At 43.7% G+C, this 17,317-nt stretch overlaps 1 protein-coding gene across 2 annotated transcripts in view; it reads right to left on the reverse strand.

The window, feature by feature from the left end:
* lactb2 (lactamase, beta 2) overlaps positions 1-17,317 on the reverse strand; it is a 92,043-nt gene that overhangs the window by 34,275 nt on the left and 40,451 nt on the right. For both annotated transcript variants that reach the window (XR_010974981.1, XM_068030922.1), the window contains exons 4-5: positions 12,233-12,411; positions 5,051-5,199 (exon numbers count right to left, since the gene is read on the reverse strand). Coding sequence is in view for 1 of the 2 variants with exons in the window: in XM_068030922.1 (XP_067887023.1) it covers positions 5,051-5,199; positions 12,233-12,411 (328 nt within the window). In the remaining variant the exon portion in view is untranslated. The remainder of the gene's footprint in view (positions 1-5,050; positions 5,200-12,232; positions 12,412-17,317) is intronic.

Below are 17,317 nucleotides of genomic sequence, written 5' to 3' on the forward strand. Positions count from 1 at the left end.
ATGTTGGCCCCGAACTGTCACCACCATATATTGGTGGTTCGCTGCACTGCATCCTGCAGCCAACTTTCCTGCTAAGATTTTTTTGTAGTGTGCGGGCCCTTTAAATTTTTTTGCGTGGTAACTTCATGGGACCAACTTGTGTGTGGCCTGTGTGGCACCTTTCGGGTTGCTGCATAGCCTAGAAGGAACACCGACTGCAGCCAAATTGCACTGGTGGACACTGATTCTGATGGTAAGAATGCTGAGCACACTGCTTTGTCCTACAAGGGATCAGGTTTTGAGTGTTGTTGCAGCTGCACCTATCAAGGTGAGTGGACGCTGCTGATTGGGGTCTTGTTTCAACAACTTTGTGGTGTCAAGAGGTTAGTGACTCATTGCAGAGTATCCAGTTCTTTAGCCATATTGTTGATATGACTGATTCACTGTGAGCCCCGAGATGGTGATAGTGCGGGAATTCGGTGATGGTGGTATCGAACGTCAGAGAGGTGTGATTGGATCTTTTCTTATTGAAGATGGTTTTTGCCTGACACTTAGGTGATGTGAATTTTGTCTGTCACTTAGCAGGGAGTCAAGATTTTTCCCGAGTGCTGCTTTAGGCTCTATCATTATCGGAGGAGTTGTGAATTAAGTTGAACACTATAGAATCATTAGCAAAGGGCCCGACTCAAATCTTATAAGAAAGGGAAGGTTAATTGAGGCAGCTGAAGATGGTCAAAGCTATTATCCTGAGAAATACCTGCGGTGGATGTCTTGGGACAATTAAGATTGGCTTCCAACCACCATGACCATCTTTCTTTCTGTTAGATTTGACTTTGGCCACTGGCGAGTTTTCCCCTGGTCCCCATTGACCTCAGTTTTACTAGGGCACCTTAGTGCCATGTTAGGTCAAATGCTGCCTTGATGTCAAAGGCAGTTCCTCTCACCTCTTCTCTGCTATTCAGCTCTGGGTTGCCATGCCTGTAACAAGGCTGTAATGCAGTCTGGTGCTATCTCATCCTTTTGGGACCTAAACAGATCAGCAAGCAGGTTATTGGTGTTTAAGTGTCACTTGACGGCACTACTGATGACTCCTTCTATTGCCTTGTTGATGATTGGAGGAAGCTGATCGGGAGGTAGTGGAGTTTGATTTACCAGGACATACCTGGGCAATTTACCACATTGTCAGGTAGATGCCAATATTGTGGATGCACTAGAACAGTTTGGCTATGGGCACGGCTAGTTATAATGCACCAGGCTTCATGACCCATAAGCTTTGCTGTGTCTAGTACATTAAGTTGCTTCTTAATGTCACTTCCAGTGAACTAAATTGGTCAGATGCCACCATGTGTGATCAATATGATCACTATCTTGGGAGAAAGCTGAGTAAGGTTGTCCACTCCACATTTTGGCTGAAGATGCTCACAAATATTTCTGTATTATCTCTTGCACTCTTCAGCTGGTGTCTGTCATAGCTGAGGATAGGGTTGTTTATGGAATCTCCGCCTCTTGTAATTGGCTGGTAGGCTGCAGAATTTTTCTGTCTCCTGGCTGGGGGACCACTTAGCTATGCCCATAATCTGTTGCCTGTGGCATTTAGCATTTAAATAGCCTGTGTTGTGGCTTCACTAGATTGAGGCCTCATTAAATAGTACGCCCAGTGTTGCTCTTGGCAAGCCTCTCTATACTGCCCACAAAGGTTGGTCTTTTGCCTTAGTGGTGATGAAGCAGTGAGACATGAGGTTACAAACACTGGTAATATACAAGCATATTTATGGGGACGTGAGAACAGGACTGTTAATTCAATGGTCATATCTGTAAGTCAAAAAATCCTGTACTAGAGCTTCCATATGACTCTTGCAACTGGCAGTGTGCTCTGCTTAGCAGCTTCTACTGGCTCCTGCTGCTCCTCATGATGGTTCTTCAGGGTCACTTATGATATTGCCTTTTTGCATAACAAAGTTGTGCAGCATACAATAGTCCTTGAAACCTTTGAAGGCATACCATATAAAGATGGAATTGTTTGCTCAAGCCAATAAGGCACTTGACTACCTATGAACAACTGATTGGCTTAAGTCACTGATGTCCCCAGGAGAAGTTTGAAATGATACAGAAGCATAAAAATTAATGGCTGTTGTGAATTTAACATCTACTAGTGGTGCTGTGCCTGTGAAAGAGTTTGGCTGAAGGCCTGTATGGAGCTTTTGACATAACTGTTATGATGTCCCTTGTAAATCACAGTCTTCACTTGTAGATTCTTGATTAGGGATACAGGTGGATGCATCATGTAGCTTAATATACCTTCATTAGTTCTCTTCTTGCTTAAAAAGTACAGATACGGAATTCCCATGGGTAAATCCCTATGGCACTATTGCAGTTGTTGAAAAAAAAGTAGTAGCATAACAATTGGAAAAAAAGATTCTGAAAACCCAAGTGACAACAGAAAAAGAACAAAATGACAAGAAAAATGGTGCAGTAATAAAATGGAAAATTTACTTAAAATTTTCTTACTGGAATTTTTATAAACACAAGACAGCCCCTAGTGTTTCTAGTCATCCATCTTATATGGAAGGGTAGGTAAGTGTAATACACAATTGTGAATGAAACTCCTTGGCAAGTTACCATTTTATGTTCAAAGGTCAGTGTGTTATCAATTGGAAAATCTACCCTACAACCAAAGCCTAGCAAAGGTTTAGAAATATTAAGCTAACTTGGTGCTAGATGTTGATAGAATTACAACCATTGTCATGGTCCTGTAGTTTTTTTCCGGAATATGCGGTTTGCCTTTAAGACTTGCAAGGGATCAGTATTGCTTTAAGAGCCGGCAAGCCTTAGGAGTTATAGGAAGGTACAGTTTCGTTGCCTTAGAAACAGCCATTTCGAGATTGCGATTCAAAGGCAGCATTCTCGTTACCATAGATACAGCCACTGGGAGTGAGCCTGATGCGATACATTTGTTACAATTTGAACTGGCTGTTCGGAAGACAGCTTGTTCTAACAGAACACAGACACAGAAGACACAACTGTGATGTTCAGAAGCCTGAAAAAGAGCTCTCAACCATTTAAACTGAAGGAATAGATTTATTATTATCTCTCAAAATTCTAAAAAAGTCAAGCCAAAACAGAGATCTCTGGTAATTTAAATTGAAGAAAGGGAAGTTGGACTGTGACAATCTTTTATCCCTCAAAAACACTAAAGTCGGATTAATTCTGTTGAAAGTGTTTGCAAGTTATTAATTGTTGAAATTCGCTGGAGAAGGAAAGCAACATCCTGTGAGGACTTTGAGCAACATCCTGTGAGGACTTCAAGCAACATTGGACTGTAAATTTGCAAGGACTCTAATTTTCTATTTTCAATGTTGTTTATATCTTCATAGTGTTTAAGAATTTAGTTCTTCTAATTAGAGTTAATTTATTGATTTAAAGACACCTGCTCTGGTTAGCCTCGTTCGGGGGTTAATAGATGGTACAATTTGGCTGGGTCTTTCTTTAATTTGGAAAGTTTTAAATGATATGTTAGCCGATCTGTGGAACGACGGGATTGAATTAACAGTGCGTTGGTCCCACCACAATCAGAATCGTATATTTTGATTGGGGGCTTTGACAGGAGCGGTCGGTCGTAACACCATGAAAACAATATTCCCTTTAAAATTTAGTTGCTATGCGTGGCCTTTTTTTTCAGTGCACGGTCCCTTTAAAATGTTTGCGTGGCTGCGCGCACATGCCATTTATCACATAACAAGGCCTGCGAGATACCTTTCAGGCGGCTGTGCAACCACACAGCTTAGCGGGAACATTGCATGATAATGAGCACAAACATTGTTTTTGCAATATTTAAACATGACTGAGATTGCTTTGTGGCCAGGTGAACTATACAGACGAGGAAAGTCTCAATTCACTGCTGAGTTGGTTCAACTCATTTGGCATATCAGTAGGGGTGAGAAAGAAAATTAAAAATAGAAGGAAGTTGCTTTTATATAGAGCACCTTTATTGATCTCAGGGTATCACAAAGTGCTTCACAGGCAATACTTTTGAAATGTGATCACTTGGAATGTAAGGAAACAGGTGGCCAATTTGCTTAAGCAAGATGTAACTAACAGCAGTGAGATAAATGACTAGATAGTCTGTTTTTCAGTGATGCTAGTTAAAGGGTAAATGTTGGCCAGCACACTGTGACAACTGCCTCCACCCCCTTCTTCAATTAGTGACATGGGATTTTTTACATCCACCTAAGAAGGCAGACTGATTCACAATCCTTCAATAATGAAGCAGCCCATGCAGCCTTATGCAGTATCTGGGTAAAATTCCAACTGGCTGTTCAGGGGCAGAAAAAATTTGCAATCCCTATGTCCCAGGCAATGACCATCTTCAATAAGATCCAACCACACCCCCTGACCTTCAACGACACCACCATCGCCAAGTTCCTGCACCATGTTGATTTAACGTCTCATTCAAAAGATGGCACTTAAAACAATACAGAACTTTGGCAGATTATGTACTCAAATCTCTGGTGTCCAGCTTGAACCAACAACCTTCTGGCTTAGACAAAAGTGTCATCACTGAGTCAAGGCTGACTCCAGTATCAATGTCTTTATATTAGGGAAAATTTAACAATGGTTTTATTCATGATGACTATCCAACTCCCAGAGGTGGACATGAGATAAAGGTAAGATCTCACTTGGTAGTGAAACTCCTCCATAGTTGAACATTCACTGTCAAAGTCCACACATCAATAACAGCCACTTTGACAAGGAATTACAAGACAACTGGTGCTGTGAAACCATATGCCAGTAAGAGGTGAACATCTTCAGCAGAAGGAAGCATAAAGTGCTTGAAAAGAGGCGAAACATTTAAATTGTTTAAAATTTTTTTACTGTGTACTGTATTTTTAAATCAAGATAATACCTACAATATTGCCATAACTCAGATTGTAATTTCTTTTGGTTCTCAAATAGTATAATGAAGACATTGCACATGCACAGTGTTGTCACTGAGCTTAAAACTTCGACATTTGTAACAATGAGGGACACTATCATACCATTATGTTCATATATAAATAAAAATAAAGTTTACCTTATAAACACTTTTAACAACTTCCATTGGGGTGAAATACTTCTCAGAATGCTCCTGAAAAACCTTTAAAATCTGCTGTTCCCTCAAGTTTCTGTGAGCTATGTACTCTCTAATTTTATCAGATGCATCTTGCAGAACTGGGCCATGTCCTGGAATTCAAAACAAATATACACAGAATATCAGGAGGTGAATTATAAGGCAATGTTCTGATTGAGCAACTAGAAAACACCAGGACATTTATGAAAGGCTGAATACCCGAGATTTGGATGACGAGCTCTCTGTAACATATAAAATGGTTGAGCTTATTGTTCCACTTAGCTAAATATCTTATGGTTGTTTCTGTTCAGTATAGATCGGAACGATATATAAAAGCTGAGACATGCTGCTAGTTGAAAAAATAATCAATGGAGAGTTTGATTTCAGGTGTTCAAATATATTCATGGTATTACTGACGGCACGCGTCGAGTCGCTCTGAACAGGCTCCAGAAGCTGGCCGAGCGCGTCTACCCTGAGGCACAGTGTGGCTTTCGTGCAGAGAGATCGACTATTGACATGCTGTTCTCCCTTCGTCAGATACAGGAGAAATGCCGTGAACAACAGATGCCCCTCTACATTGCTTTCATTGATCTCACCAAAGCCTTTGACCTCGTCAGCAGACGTGGTCTCTTCAGACTACTAGAAAAGATCGGATGTCCACCAAAGCTACTAAGTATCATCACCTCATTCCATGACAATATGAAAGGCACAATTCAACATGGTGGCTCCTCATCAGAGCCCTTTCCTATCCTGAGTGGTGTGAAACAGGGCTGTGTTCTCGCACCCACACTTTTTGGGATTTTCTTCTCCCTGCTGCTTTCACATGCGTTCAAATCCTCTGAAGAAGGAATTTTCCTCCACACAAGATCAGGGGGCAGGTTGTTCAACCTTGCCCGTCTAAGAGCGAAGTCCAAAGTATGGAAAGTCCTCATCAGAGAACTCCTCTTTGCTGACGATGCTGCTTTAACATCTCACACTGAAGAATGCCTGCAGAGTCTCATCGACAGGTTTGCGTCTGCCTGCAATGAATTTGGCCTAACCATCAGCCTCAAGAAAACGAACATCATGGGGCAGGATGTCAGAAATGCTCCATCCATCAATATTGGCGACCACGCTCTGGAAGTGGTTCAAGAGTTCACCTACCTAGGCTCAACTATCACCAGTAACCTGTCTCTAGATGCAGAAATCAACAAGCGCATGGGTAAGGCTTCCACTGCTATGTCCAGACTGGCCAAGAGAGTGTGGGAAAATGGCGCACTGACACGGAACACAAAAGTCCGAGTGTATCAGGCCTGTGTCCTCAGTACCTTGCTCTACGGCAGCGAGGCCTGGACAACGTATGCCAGCCAAGAGCGACGTCTCAATTCATTCCATCTTCGCTGCCTTCGGAGAATACTTGGCATCAGGTGGCAGGACTATATCTCCAACACAGAAGTCCTTGAAGCGGCCAACACCCCCAGCTTATACACACTACTGAGTCAGCGGCGCTTGAGATGGCTTGGCCATGTGAGCCGCATGGAAGATGGCAGGATCCCCAAAGACACATTGTACAGCGAGCTCGCCACTGGTATCAGACCCACCGGCCGTCCATGTCTCCGTTATAAAGACGTCTGCAAACGCGACATGAAATCGTGTGACATTGATCACAAGTCGTGGGAGTCAGTTGCCAGCATTCGCCAGAGCTGGCGGGCAGCCATAAAGACAGGGCTAAATTGTGGCGAGTCGAAGAGACTTAGTAGTTGGCAGGAAAAAAGACAGAGGCGCAAGGGGAGAGCCAACTGTGCAACAGCCCCAACAAACAAATTTCTCTGCAGCACCTGTGGAAGAGCCTGTCACTCCAGAATTGGCCTTTATAGCCACTCCAGGCGCTGCTTCACAAACCACTGACCACCTCCAGGCGCGTATCCATTGTCTCTCGAGATAAGGAGGCCCAAAAGAAACTGACGGCACGTCTGTGAGATTTTCAGTGTGTTTTTAAAAAAAATTTTGCCTCCCTCAGCACTTCACTAATTCAGATTTCTAATTTGCTCTGATTTCATGCCTTCCTAATTTCAGCTTAATGATTTATGGCTCAAAGTTTACACTGTCAGGAAATATGCAGAAACAGTACATATAGTAGCACAGAGTGATTACTTGGATCCATGGCTCCTTATTATATACATTATGTTTCGTTTAACTGGAAAGGCTTCAGCTGGAAGTGTTGGTATTTTCCTTAATTTTTTTCCTCAGCTGCTTCCACATAATTTTAACATATCGGTAGTTACACAGGAACAGGAGTAGACCATTCAGCCCCTCGAGCCTGTTCTGCCATTCAATCAGTTCATGGCTGATCTGTACCTTAACTCCATTTACCCATCTTTGCTCCATGTGTTTATGCTGCCATAACCATGAGTTGTCAAAATGCCTCAGTTTCAGACTTGTGTGTTTCTGAATAAAATGGATACAACTATAGCCTATTAAAATATACTTATCTGTATTATGACTTCTGTTGTCACATTTTTGCTACACTTACATGAATTGTTTTTCCATTATAATTTCTTGTGTCCACATTTACATGAGTTTTGCCTATGTAAACATGCCACACTGTAATTACAATCTGATTGCTTGCTGGCTTTCTGCTCAAATTGTGAGCATTTACACAGTGCTCCTCAGTAAAATTTCAGGGCCCCAGGCTGCCATCTTATATTATCTCCAGGTATCTTTTGTTTAAAAGTATGTTTTTTTTCTTGGTTCTTTCAGTTGAGTTTTAAATTCTGTGACTTTCCTCATTATTTGCAGCTTTAAAACTGATACTGACCCTTTGAATTTTAAATGTAAACGGTATTTCTTAAGCCTCCATTACAAACCTTTGTATGTGTTGCAGTGTTAGGGAACTACTTACAAGTACCCTGGGTGTCAAAATTGGGAGAGTTTTCCCACAGACTAGTCAAGCAACAGCCTGACCTAGTCATACTTGCTGAATCATACCTTACAGCCAATGCCCCAGACTTGTCCATCATCATCCCTGGGTATGTCATGTCCCACCAGTAGGGAAGACCCAACAGAGGTGGTGGCACTGTCCTGTACAGTCAGGAGGGAGTGGCCTGGGAGTGTTCACTCCAGACCTCATGAAATCTCATGACATCAGGTCGAACATGGGCAAGGAAACCTCTTGCTGATTACCACATACTGTCCTCTCTAAGCTGACGAATCAGCATTCCTCCATGTTGAACACCACTTGGAAGAAGCACTGAGAGTAGCAAGGGCACAGAAATGTCCAACACCAAGAGTGGCTCGGTAGGACTGCTAATGACCCAGCCCTTAAGGATGTATCTGCCAGACTGGGCCTGTGGTAGGTGGTAAGAGAACCAACAAGAAGGAAAAACCTACTTGACCTTGCCTTCACCAATCAACCTATCGCAGATGCATCAGTCCATCACAGTATTGGTAGGAGTGACCACCACATGGTCCTGGTGGCGACAAAGCCCCATCTTCACATTGAGGATACCCACTACTGTATTGCGTGGCACTACCAACGTGCTAAATGCAATAGATTCAGAACTGATCTAGCAGCTCAAAACTGGGCATCCATGAGGAGTTGTGGACTGTCATCGGCAGCAGAATTGTATTCAACCATAGCCTGGAACCTCATCGAATGGTGTATCCCTTACCATCAAGCCAGGGGATCAATCTTGGTTCAATGAGGAGTGCAGGAGAGCATGCCAGGAGCAGCAGCAGGCATACCTAAAAAATTAGGTGTCAACCTGGTGAAGCTGGAACACAGGATTACATGCATGATAAACAGCAGAAGCAGCATGTGATTGACAGAGCTAAATAATTCCACAGCCAACGGATCAGCTAGTTTTGGTTCTGCCAGTCTTCAAATTACCAGATTTATTGAATTCCATTCCACAACGTGGATAGGATAGGAACTGAACTCACAGCCGCTAATCCAGTTCTATAGCCAAAAGGCTACAGAGAATACTGTGTCCATCTGAATGTGAATCATTAACACGCACACTGTAAGAGTGAAAACTTAATGTTAGTAATTACTTAATTTATTCATTACCTTTTTGTTTTCAATTTTCTCTCTCTTCTCCTTTAGGCCCCAACCTTTCCTTGGGTATGATTCCACCAGCCCACTGGTACTTTACCCAATTGGCCATTCTCCACATAACTAAGAATATAAGTCTATGTAGGCCATTCAACCAGGAAAACATGACAGTTAAGCCCACGCCTTATCTTGCTTGATAGACACAAACAAGTTCCCCAGTAGAAGTCACTGAATACAGATCAGGAGGAGGAATCCTGATTGATATTTCCTGCATTACTAACCCAGGGGCACTGATGCTAATTGCAGCACCCCAACTACTCCCTTTCATTAGATTGGGTAAACCAGGGATTGAACATGGGTGTGGTATATGTTCAGTACCACATCAGGTGATGCATTTACAAACTAGCCATCAGGGGACCTAGGTTCATTAGGGGAAATTTGCAGTGTTAATTTACTTTCTAATGGAATTATGGACACATATTTATAGATTTCTGTATTATAATGAAAATCTTTCTTTCTTTCTTTGGCCTCCTTGTCTCGAGAGACAATGGGTAAGCGCCTGGAGGTGGTCAGTGGTTTGTGAAGCACTGCCTGGAGTGGCTATAAAGGCCAATTCTAGAGTGACAGGCTCTTCCACAGGTGCTGCAGATAGAATTGGTTGACAGGGCTGTCACACAGTTGGCTCTCTCCTTGCGCTTCTGACTTTTATCCTGCCAACTGCTAAGACTCTTCGACTCGCCACGCTTTAGCCCCGTCTTTATGGTTGTCCGCCAGCTCTGGCGATCGCTGGCAACTGACTCCCACGACTTGTGATCAATGTCACAGGACTTCATGTCGCGTTTGCAGGCGTCTTTAAAGCGGAGACAAGGACGGTCGGTGGGTCTGATACCAGTGACGAGCTCGCTGTACAATATGTCCCTGGGGATCCTGCAATCCTCCATGCGGCTCGCATGGCCAAGCCATCTCAGGCACCGCTGGCTTAGTAGGGTGTATATGCTGGGGATGTTGGCCGCCTCGAGGACTTCAGTGTTGGAGATACGGTCCTGCCACCTGATGCCAAGGATTCTCCAGAGGCAGCGAAGATGGAATGAATTGAGACGTCGCTCTTGGCTGACGTACGTTGTCCAGGCCTCTCTGCCGTAGAGCAAGGTACTGAGGACACAGGCTTGATACACTCGGACTTTTGTGTTCCGTGTCAGTGCACCATTTTCCCACACTCTCTTGGCCAGTCTGGACATAGCAGTGAATGCCTTTCCCATGCACTTGTTGATTTCTGCATCTCGAGACAGGTTACTGGTGATAGTTGAGCCTAGGTAGGTGAACTCTTGAACCACTTCCAGAGTGTGGTCGCCGATATTTATGGATGGGGCATTTGTGACGTCCTGCCCCATGATGTTCGTTTTCTTGAGGCTGATGGTTAGGCCAAATTCGGTGCAGGCAGCCGCAAACCTGCCGATGAGTCTCTGCAGACACTCTTCAGTGTGAGATGTTAAAGCAGCATCGTCAGCAAAGAGGAGCTCCCTGATGAGGACTTTCCGTACTTTGGTCTTGGCTCTTAGACGGGCAAGGTTGAACAACCTGCCACCTGATCTTTTGTGGAGGAAAATTCCTTCTTCTGAAGACTTGAACGCATGTGAAAGCAGCAGGGAGAAGATCCCAAACAGTGTAGGTGCGAGAACACAGCCCTGTTTCACGCCACTCAGGATAGGAAAGGAGTCTGATGAGGCACCGCTATGCTGAATTGTGCTTTTCATATTGTCATGGAATGTGGTGATGATACTTAGTAGCTTTGGTGGGCATCCAATCTTTTCCAGTAGTCTGAAGAGACCACGTCTGCTGACAAGGTGAAAGGCTTTGGTGAGATCAATGAAAGCAACGTAGAGGGACATCTGTTGTTCACAGCATTTCTCCTGTTGCTGTCGAAGGGAGAACAGCATGTCAATGGTGGATCTCTCTGCTCGAAAGCCACACTGTGCCTCAGGGTAGACACGCTCAGCCAGCTTCTGGAGCCTGTTTAAAGCGACTCGAGCGAAGACTTTCCCCACTATGCTGAGCAGGGAGATTCCATGGTAGTTGTTGCAGTCACCGCGGTCACCCTTGTTCTTATAGAGGGTGACGATATTGACATCGCGCATGTCCTGTGGTACTGCTCCCTTGTCCCAGCACAGGCAAAGCAGTCCGTACAGTGTTGAAAGTATAGCAGGCTTGGCACTCTTGATGATTTCAGGGGTAATGCCGTCCTTCCCAGGGGCTTTTCCGCTGGCGAGAGAATCAATGGCATCACTGAGTTCCGATTTTGTTGGCTGTACGTCTAGCTCATCCATGACTGGCAGAGACTGGGCTGCATTGAGGGCAGTCTCAGTGACAACATTTTCCCTGGAGTACAGTTCTAGGTAGTGTTCCACCCAGCGGTCCATTTGCTTGCGTTGGTCAGTGATTGTATCTCCTGATTTAGATTTGAGGGGGGCAATCCTCATGATGGTTGGCCTAAAAGCTCTCTTAATGCCATCATACATTCCTCTGATAATTCCAATGTCAGAGGCCAGCTGAATATGACTGCATAGGTGTTGCCAGTAGTCATTTGCGCAGCGCCTGGCTGTTCTTTGTGCAGTGCTTCTGGCTGCTTTAAGTGCTACGGATGTTAACTCGCTGGGGGCTTTCTTGTAGTTCAGCAGTGCAATGCGCTTAGCGGCTATGACAGGTTCCAGCTCTTCAATGTGAGATTGAAACCAGTCTACATTCCGCTTCACACGTTTGCCATCGGTGGTCATTGCTGAGTCGTAGATGGCGTCTCTGATGTGGGCCCAATTGGTCTCTGCATCCCCTGTGGGAGTGTTTTGAAGGGCTTTTTCGAGTGAATTTCGAAACTTACATTACAGCTGTGGATGAGAAATTCTGTTAGTGTTGATGCACGGGCGGCCCTTCTGCTTGGAGTGATGCAGCTTTTTTGGTTTGAGGCTAACCTTGCTGCACACCAGGGAATGGTCAGTGTCGCAGTCCGCACTGTGGAAGCTGCGTGTGATTTGAACGCTATTTAGAGAAGCTTGCCTTGTGACGATAATGAAAATAAAACAATGAATTTAAAGGTAAAGAATTAAGGACCAACTACTTACCTGGATATATTAAGTCAGTTTTTATATTCAGTAGCTTTTCCAAAGAAAGCATATAATTATACAAGTCCTCAAAGACTGCTGTCCCTTCTCCCAGAATACAGTCTCCAGAAAATATAGCATTTTCCTCCTGCAGTAATAATGCCATATGATCACTGGTGTGTCCAGGTGTGTAAATAACCCTGGTAGCAAAAATAAACTTGCAATTAACCCTTTCATATAAAAGAGGACCTTCATCTACACTAATGTACAGAACGTTGGTTTGTCACAGATATACTACATAGTTTAAAATAATGCATTGATAGATAATGACACGACATCAACAATTTGAAATGACACTAAACCTCCACTTAAAGATTCAAAGAACACAAAGAACAATACAGCACAGGAACAGGCCATTCGGCCCTCCAAGCCTGCGCTGATCTTGATGCCTGCCGAAACTAACACCTTCTGCACTTCCGGGGCCCATATCCCTCTATTCCCTTCCTATTCATGTATTTGTCAAGATGTCTCTTAAACGTCGCTATCGTATCTGCTTCCACCACCTCCCCTGGCAGCAAGTTCCAGGCACTCACCACCCTCTGTGTAAAAAAACTTGCCTCGCACATCCCCTCTAAACTTTGCCCCTTGCAGCTTAAACCTATGTCCCCGAGTAACTGACTCTTCCACCCTGGGAAAAAGCTTCTGACTTCAAGTACAATGTATTCAATGTTGATCACCATCCCCGCTAAGGCCCTTCCCCACCCCTGCCACAATTTTCTTTTGTCCTGAAGCCAATGGGCTCGAAATTGGATTGAGCCCAAAATGGGCACACAGGAGGTGGGACACACACTGCTTATGTCTGTTGGTGTTGTCCCAGACAGCACAAAATGTTTGATTATTTTTCTTGTGTTGGGATGGCTCTCATTGTACCTGGGCCAGCTCTGTACCTGGATTTCTGACAGGACTCAGGAGCCATATCCAGAGGAGCTATCCCTTCTTGCTCTGCAGCCAGCTTGTAACTTGACAGTCTAAAATAGAACTACAGAATGGTTACAAACAGGCCATTCAGCTTGCTGAGTCTGTGCAGGCTCTCTGTAAGAGTAGTTCAGCTCGTCCCACTCCACTGCCCTTTCCCCATAATCCTGCAAATTTTTTATCTTCAGGTGCTTATCTAATTCCCCTGTGAAAGCCACAACTCAATTGCCTCTGCCACATTCTCAGTAAGTGCGTTCCAGATCCTAACCACTCGCTGTGTAAAAAAATGTTTTCTCATGTCACCTTTGTTTCTTTTACCAATCACCAAATCTGTGTCCTCTGGTTCACGACTCCTCCACCAAAGGGAACAGTTTCTTTCTATCTACTCTGTCTAGACCCCTCACGACCCTGAGTACTTCTATCAAATCTCCTCTCTACCTTCTTTAAGGAAAACAACCCCAGCTTCTCCTTGTAACTGATGTCCCTCATATCTGGAACCCTTCTTGTAAATCTTTTCTGTACCCTCTCTAAGGCCTTCACATCCTTCCTAAAGTGTGCTGCGCAGAATCGGACACAATACTTCAGTTGAGGTCAAGCCAATGTTTTATAAAGGTTCATCATAACTTCCTTGTTTTTGTGTCCTATGCCTCGATTTATAAAGCCCAGGATCCCGCAAGTCTTTTTAACGACTTTCTCAATCTGTCCTGCCACTTTCAAATATTCGTACACATAAACCCCAAGGTCTCTCTGTTCCTGTACCCTCTTTAGAATTATACCCTTTAGTTTATATTGCCTCTCCTCATTCTTCCTACCAAAATATATCACCTCACATTTTTCTGCATTAAATTTAATCTGACACATGTCTGCCCATTCCACCAGCCTATGTCCTCTTGGAGTTTATCACTATCCTCCTCACAGTTCATAATACTTCAAAGTTTTGTTTCATCTGCAAATTTTGAAATTGTGCTCAATACACCCAAGTCAAGTCATTAATATATATCAAGAAAAGCAGTGGTCCTAGTACTGACCCATGGGGAAGACCGCTGTATACCTTCCTCCAGTCTGAAAGGCAACTGCTCACCAGTACTCTCTGCTTCCTGTCACTCAATCAGCTTTGTATTCATGCTGTCACTATCCCTTTTATTCCAAGGTCTTCAACTATTATATGACACGTTCGTCAAGTGCCTTTTGGTAGTACAAGCATACCACATCTAACAGGACTTGACAGGGTAGATGCAGGAAGAATGTTCCCGATGGTGGGGTAGTCCAGAACCAGGGGTCATAGTGTCAGGTTACGGGGTAAACCTTTCAGGACTGAGATGAGGAGAAATTTCTTCACCCAGAGAGTGGTGAGCCTGTGGAATTTGCTACCACAGAAAGCAGTTGAGGCCAAAACATTGTATGTTTTCAAGAAGGAGTTAGATATAGCTCTTGGGTCTAAAGGGCTCAAAGGGTATGGCGCGAAAGCGGGAACAGGTTACTGAGTTGGATGATCAGCCATGATCATAATGAATGGCGGAGCAGGCTCAAAGGACCGAATGGCTTACTCCTGCTCCTATTTTCTATGTTTCCATTACCCTGGTGAACCCTTCCTGTTATCTTATCAAAAAACTCAATCAAGTCAGTTAAACATGATTTGCCTTCAACAAATCGATGCTGGCTATTCTTAATTGATACACAATTGTCCAAGTGACTGTTAATTTTGTTCCAGATTATCATTTCTTAAAGTTTTCCCACCACCAAGGCTAAACTGACAGGCCTGTAGTTGCTGGGTTTATCCTTACACCCTTTTTTGAACAAAGGTGTAACATTTGCAACTCTCCAGTCCTCTGGCACCCCTCCCGTATCTAAGGAGGACTGGAAGATTCTGGTAAGTACCTCTGCAATTTCCACTCTTACTTCCCTTAGTATCCAACCAATAAAGGCAAAAAAAGAGGACTGGCACTGGGTGGAACAGTTCTTATTGTTGCCAGGTTACCTGCATGACGCGCTGTCTACGGTCACAAACAGCTGTATGTTGTGGGAGTGTTATGCTTTTCTATTGATAAAAATGCCAGGTGATGGGCAGCATGTAAGGTAATGAGGGTGCAGTATATGGCACCTGTTATGACTAGGTTAGAAAGGTGTCTAGGGGGTCCCTCTCAGCCTTCACCTGGTCTTACCGTAACAGGGTTTAATTTTAAACACACTGTGTTTTTAGCTCTGCCTTGGTGAATCCTTGCTCACTGCTTTCCAATTATAAGGCAAAGAAACCAGCACAAACAGGCTTTCTTAGGTTTAAAGAATAAAAGTTGAAATTTATTAAACTTGAACTTAAACTCTAATTCGGTTGATGCCAACAGGTACACGACGCGCCCATGCTAACATGCATATGTGATACACACTTGCAAATAGAGACAGAAAAGAGAAGAAAAATAAAGTGGAAAGGTTTGAGGCAATATCTGAAGAGTTTTTGTTACGATTGTTCGAGCTCACTGTAGAGTCCTTGATTGTAGGTAGATCTTGCTTTTCATTGGGGCCCAGTATTCTTCTTAAACTTTGTTTGCTGTAGGAGACTTTTCTCTCTTGGAATTCATGTGTCTTCAGTGGATTCAGAGGCTTGTGAGAAAGAGATGGGAGCAGACAGAAGAGAATTTCTCAGAGCAGGAGTAAAAAGTCTTTCTGAGTTCAAACTCTCTTGCCAGTTCAAAAGAAAACCCTGCAACAGCCAGTTAGTCATGCGACCAGCTGGTCTAACCAGTCCTGGCTCTTGTGGATTGTATCCTCCTTAGCAGGCCCTGGAATGCGCTTCCTCATCTTCAATGTCTGTTAGAATGTAAATATCATTTTCCAGCCACGACTGATCTGTTTAACAAGTCATTTCCTCGCTCCAACAACAGTTAAAAATCAAAGTTCATGAGAAAATTGATGTGCCTCATTCTTGGCAGGTGGGAGTCTAGCATGATACACCTTACACCCTGAGGAAGCCTGCAATGCATTTGAAGCCTGGTGTGCTCTTGTTCCATTTCACTCTGTCCAGGGAGAAAGAGATGTAAATGTTCCTCCTGGTGTAGAAAGCCTTGGTGACCTTCCTGATAAATTTGTGCACTGCGAATTGTAAGATGTTGCTGATGTCATCTGCTGTAGCCGATGACATGAACGATGACCATGACAGCCATTGGCAGTGCTATCTATGCCCAAGTACGTGGCTGCAGCAGATGATATAGCTTAGCGATAGCCTCCTTTGTGCAGCAAAGTTCATGTCGAAATGCTCCCTGAATATCCACTGTGGGTTTAGCATAATGCCCTCTTCGTTACAAGTGCTCTATTCTCTTCTGTCTTCCTTGCTGCTCCCCTTGTCTTTCAGTTCCAAAGGCTGCTTTGTCAGACCAGTCAAACTATTTATAAGGCAGCCAACAACAGTGCAAAACTAGCAAAATCATCTCAGCAGTCAAACATAACTTTCCAGAGTCATAAAACAGGCCAAAAAACACCCAGTCATTACCAGCAGCAGGAAATAATAAACCAGCACCTGACCTGCAAGAACTGCATGATCCCTTTTAAATAACATTGGTGAAGGGTCCTTCCTGCCTGTTAGCACGATGAGTCAGTGACAGCTAAATGTTGGTCAAGAGTTGTTTGAGGAACAGAGATTGCTCTAGATACAGGGAGAACTTCCTGCCTCTTCTTTGAATAGTGCCATGGGATCTTTTGCATCCACCTGAAGAGGCAGATGTAGCCTTGGTTTAACGTTTCAGGTAGCCCCTTCAACTTTACAACATTTTCTCATTGCTTACTGAAATTCCAGCTGTATTTTGTGCTGCCACCCTACAGAGTATCTTCACACACCAACATTTCGATTCAGAATGACTGAAAGAAATATATACTTTTTTTTATTCTTTCATGGGATGTAGGCTAGACCAGCATTTGATGCCCATCCCTAATTGCCCTTGAACTGAGTTACTTGCTAGGCCATTTCAGAGTGTACTTAAGAGTCAACCACATTGCTGTGGGTCTGGAGTCACAGGTAAGGACAGCAGATTTCCTTCCCTAAAGGACATTAGTGAACCAGATAGGTTTTTACAACAATTGACAATGGTTTCATGGTCACCATTAGACTAGCTTTTTAAAAATTCTTCTAATTACAATAAT

This window comes from Heterodontus francisci, chromosome 5 (genome assembly GCF_036365525.1).
Source record: "Heterodontus francisci isolate sHetFra1 chromosome 5, sHetFra1.hap1, whole genome shotgun sequence".
NCBI classification, from domain to species: Eukaryota; Metazoa; Chordata; class Chondrichthyes; order Heterodontiformes; family Heterodontidae; genus Heterodontus; species Heterodontus francisci.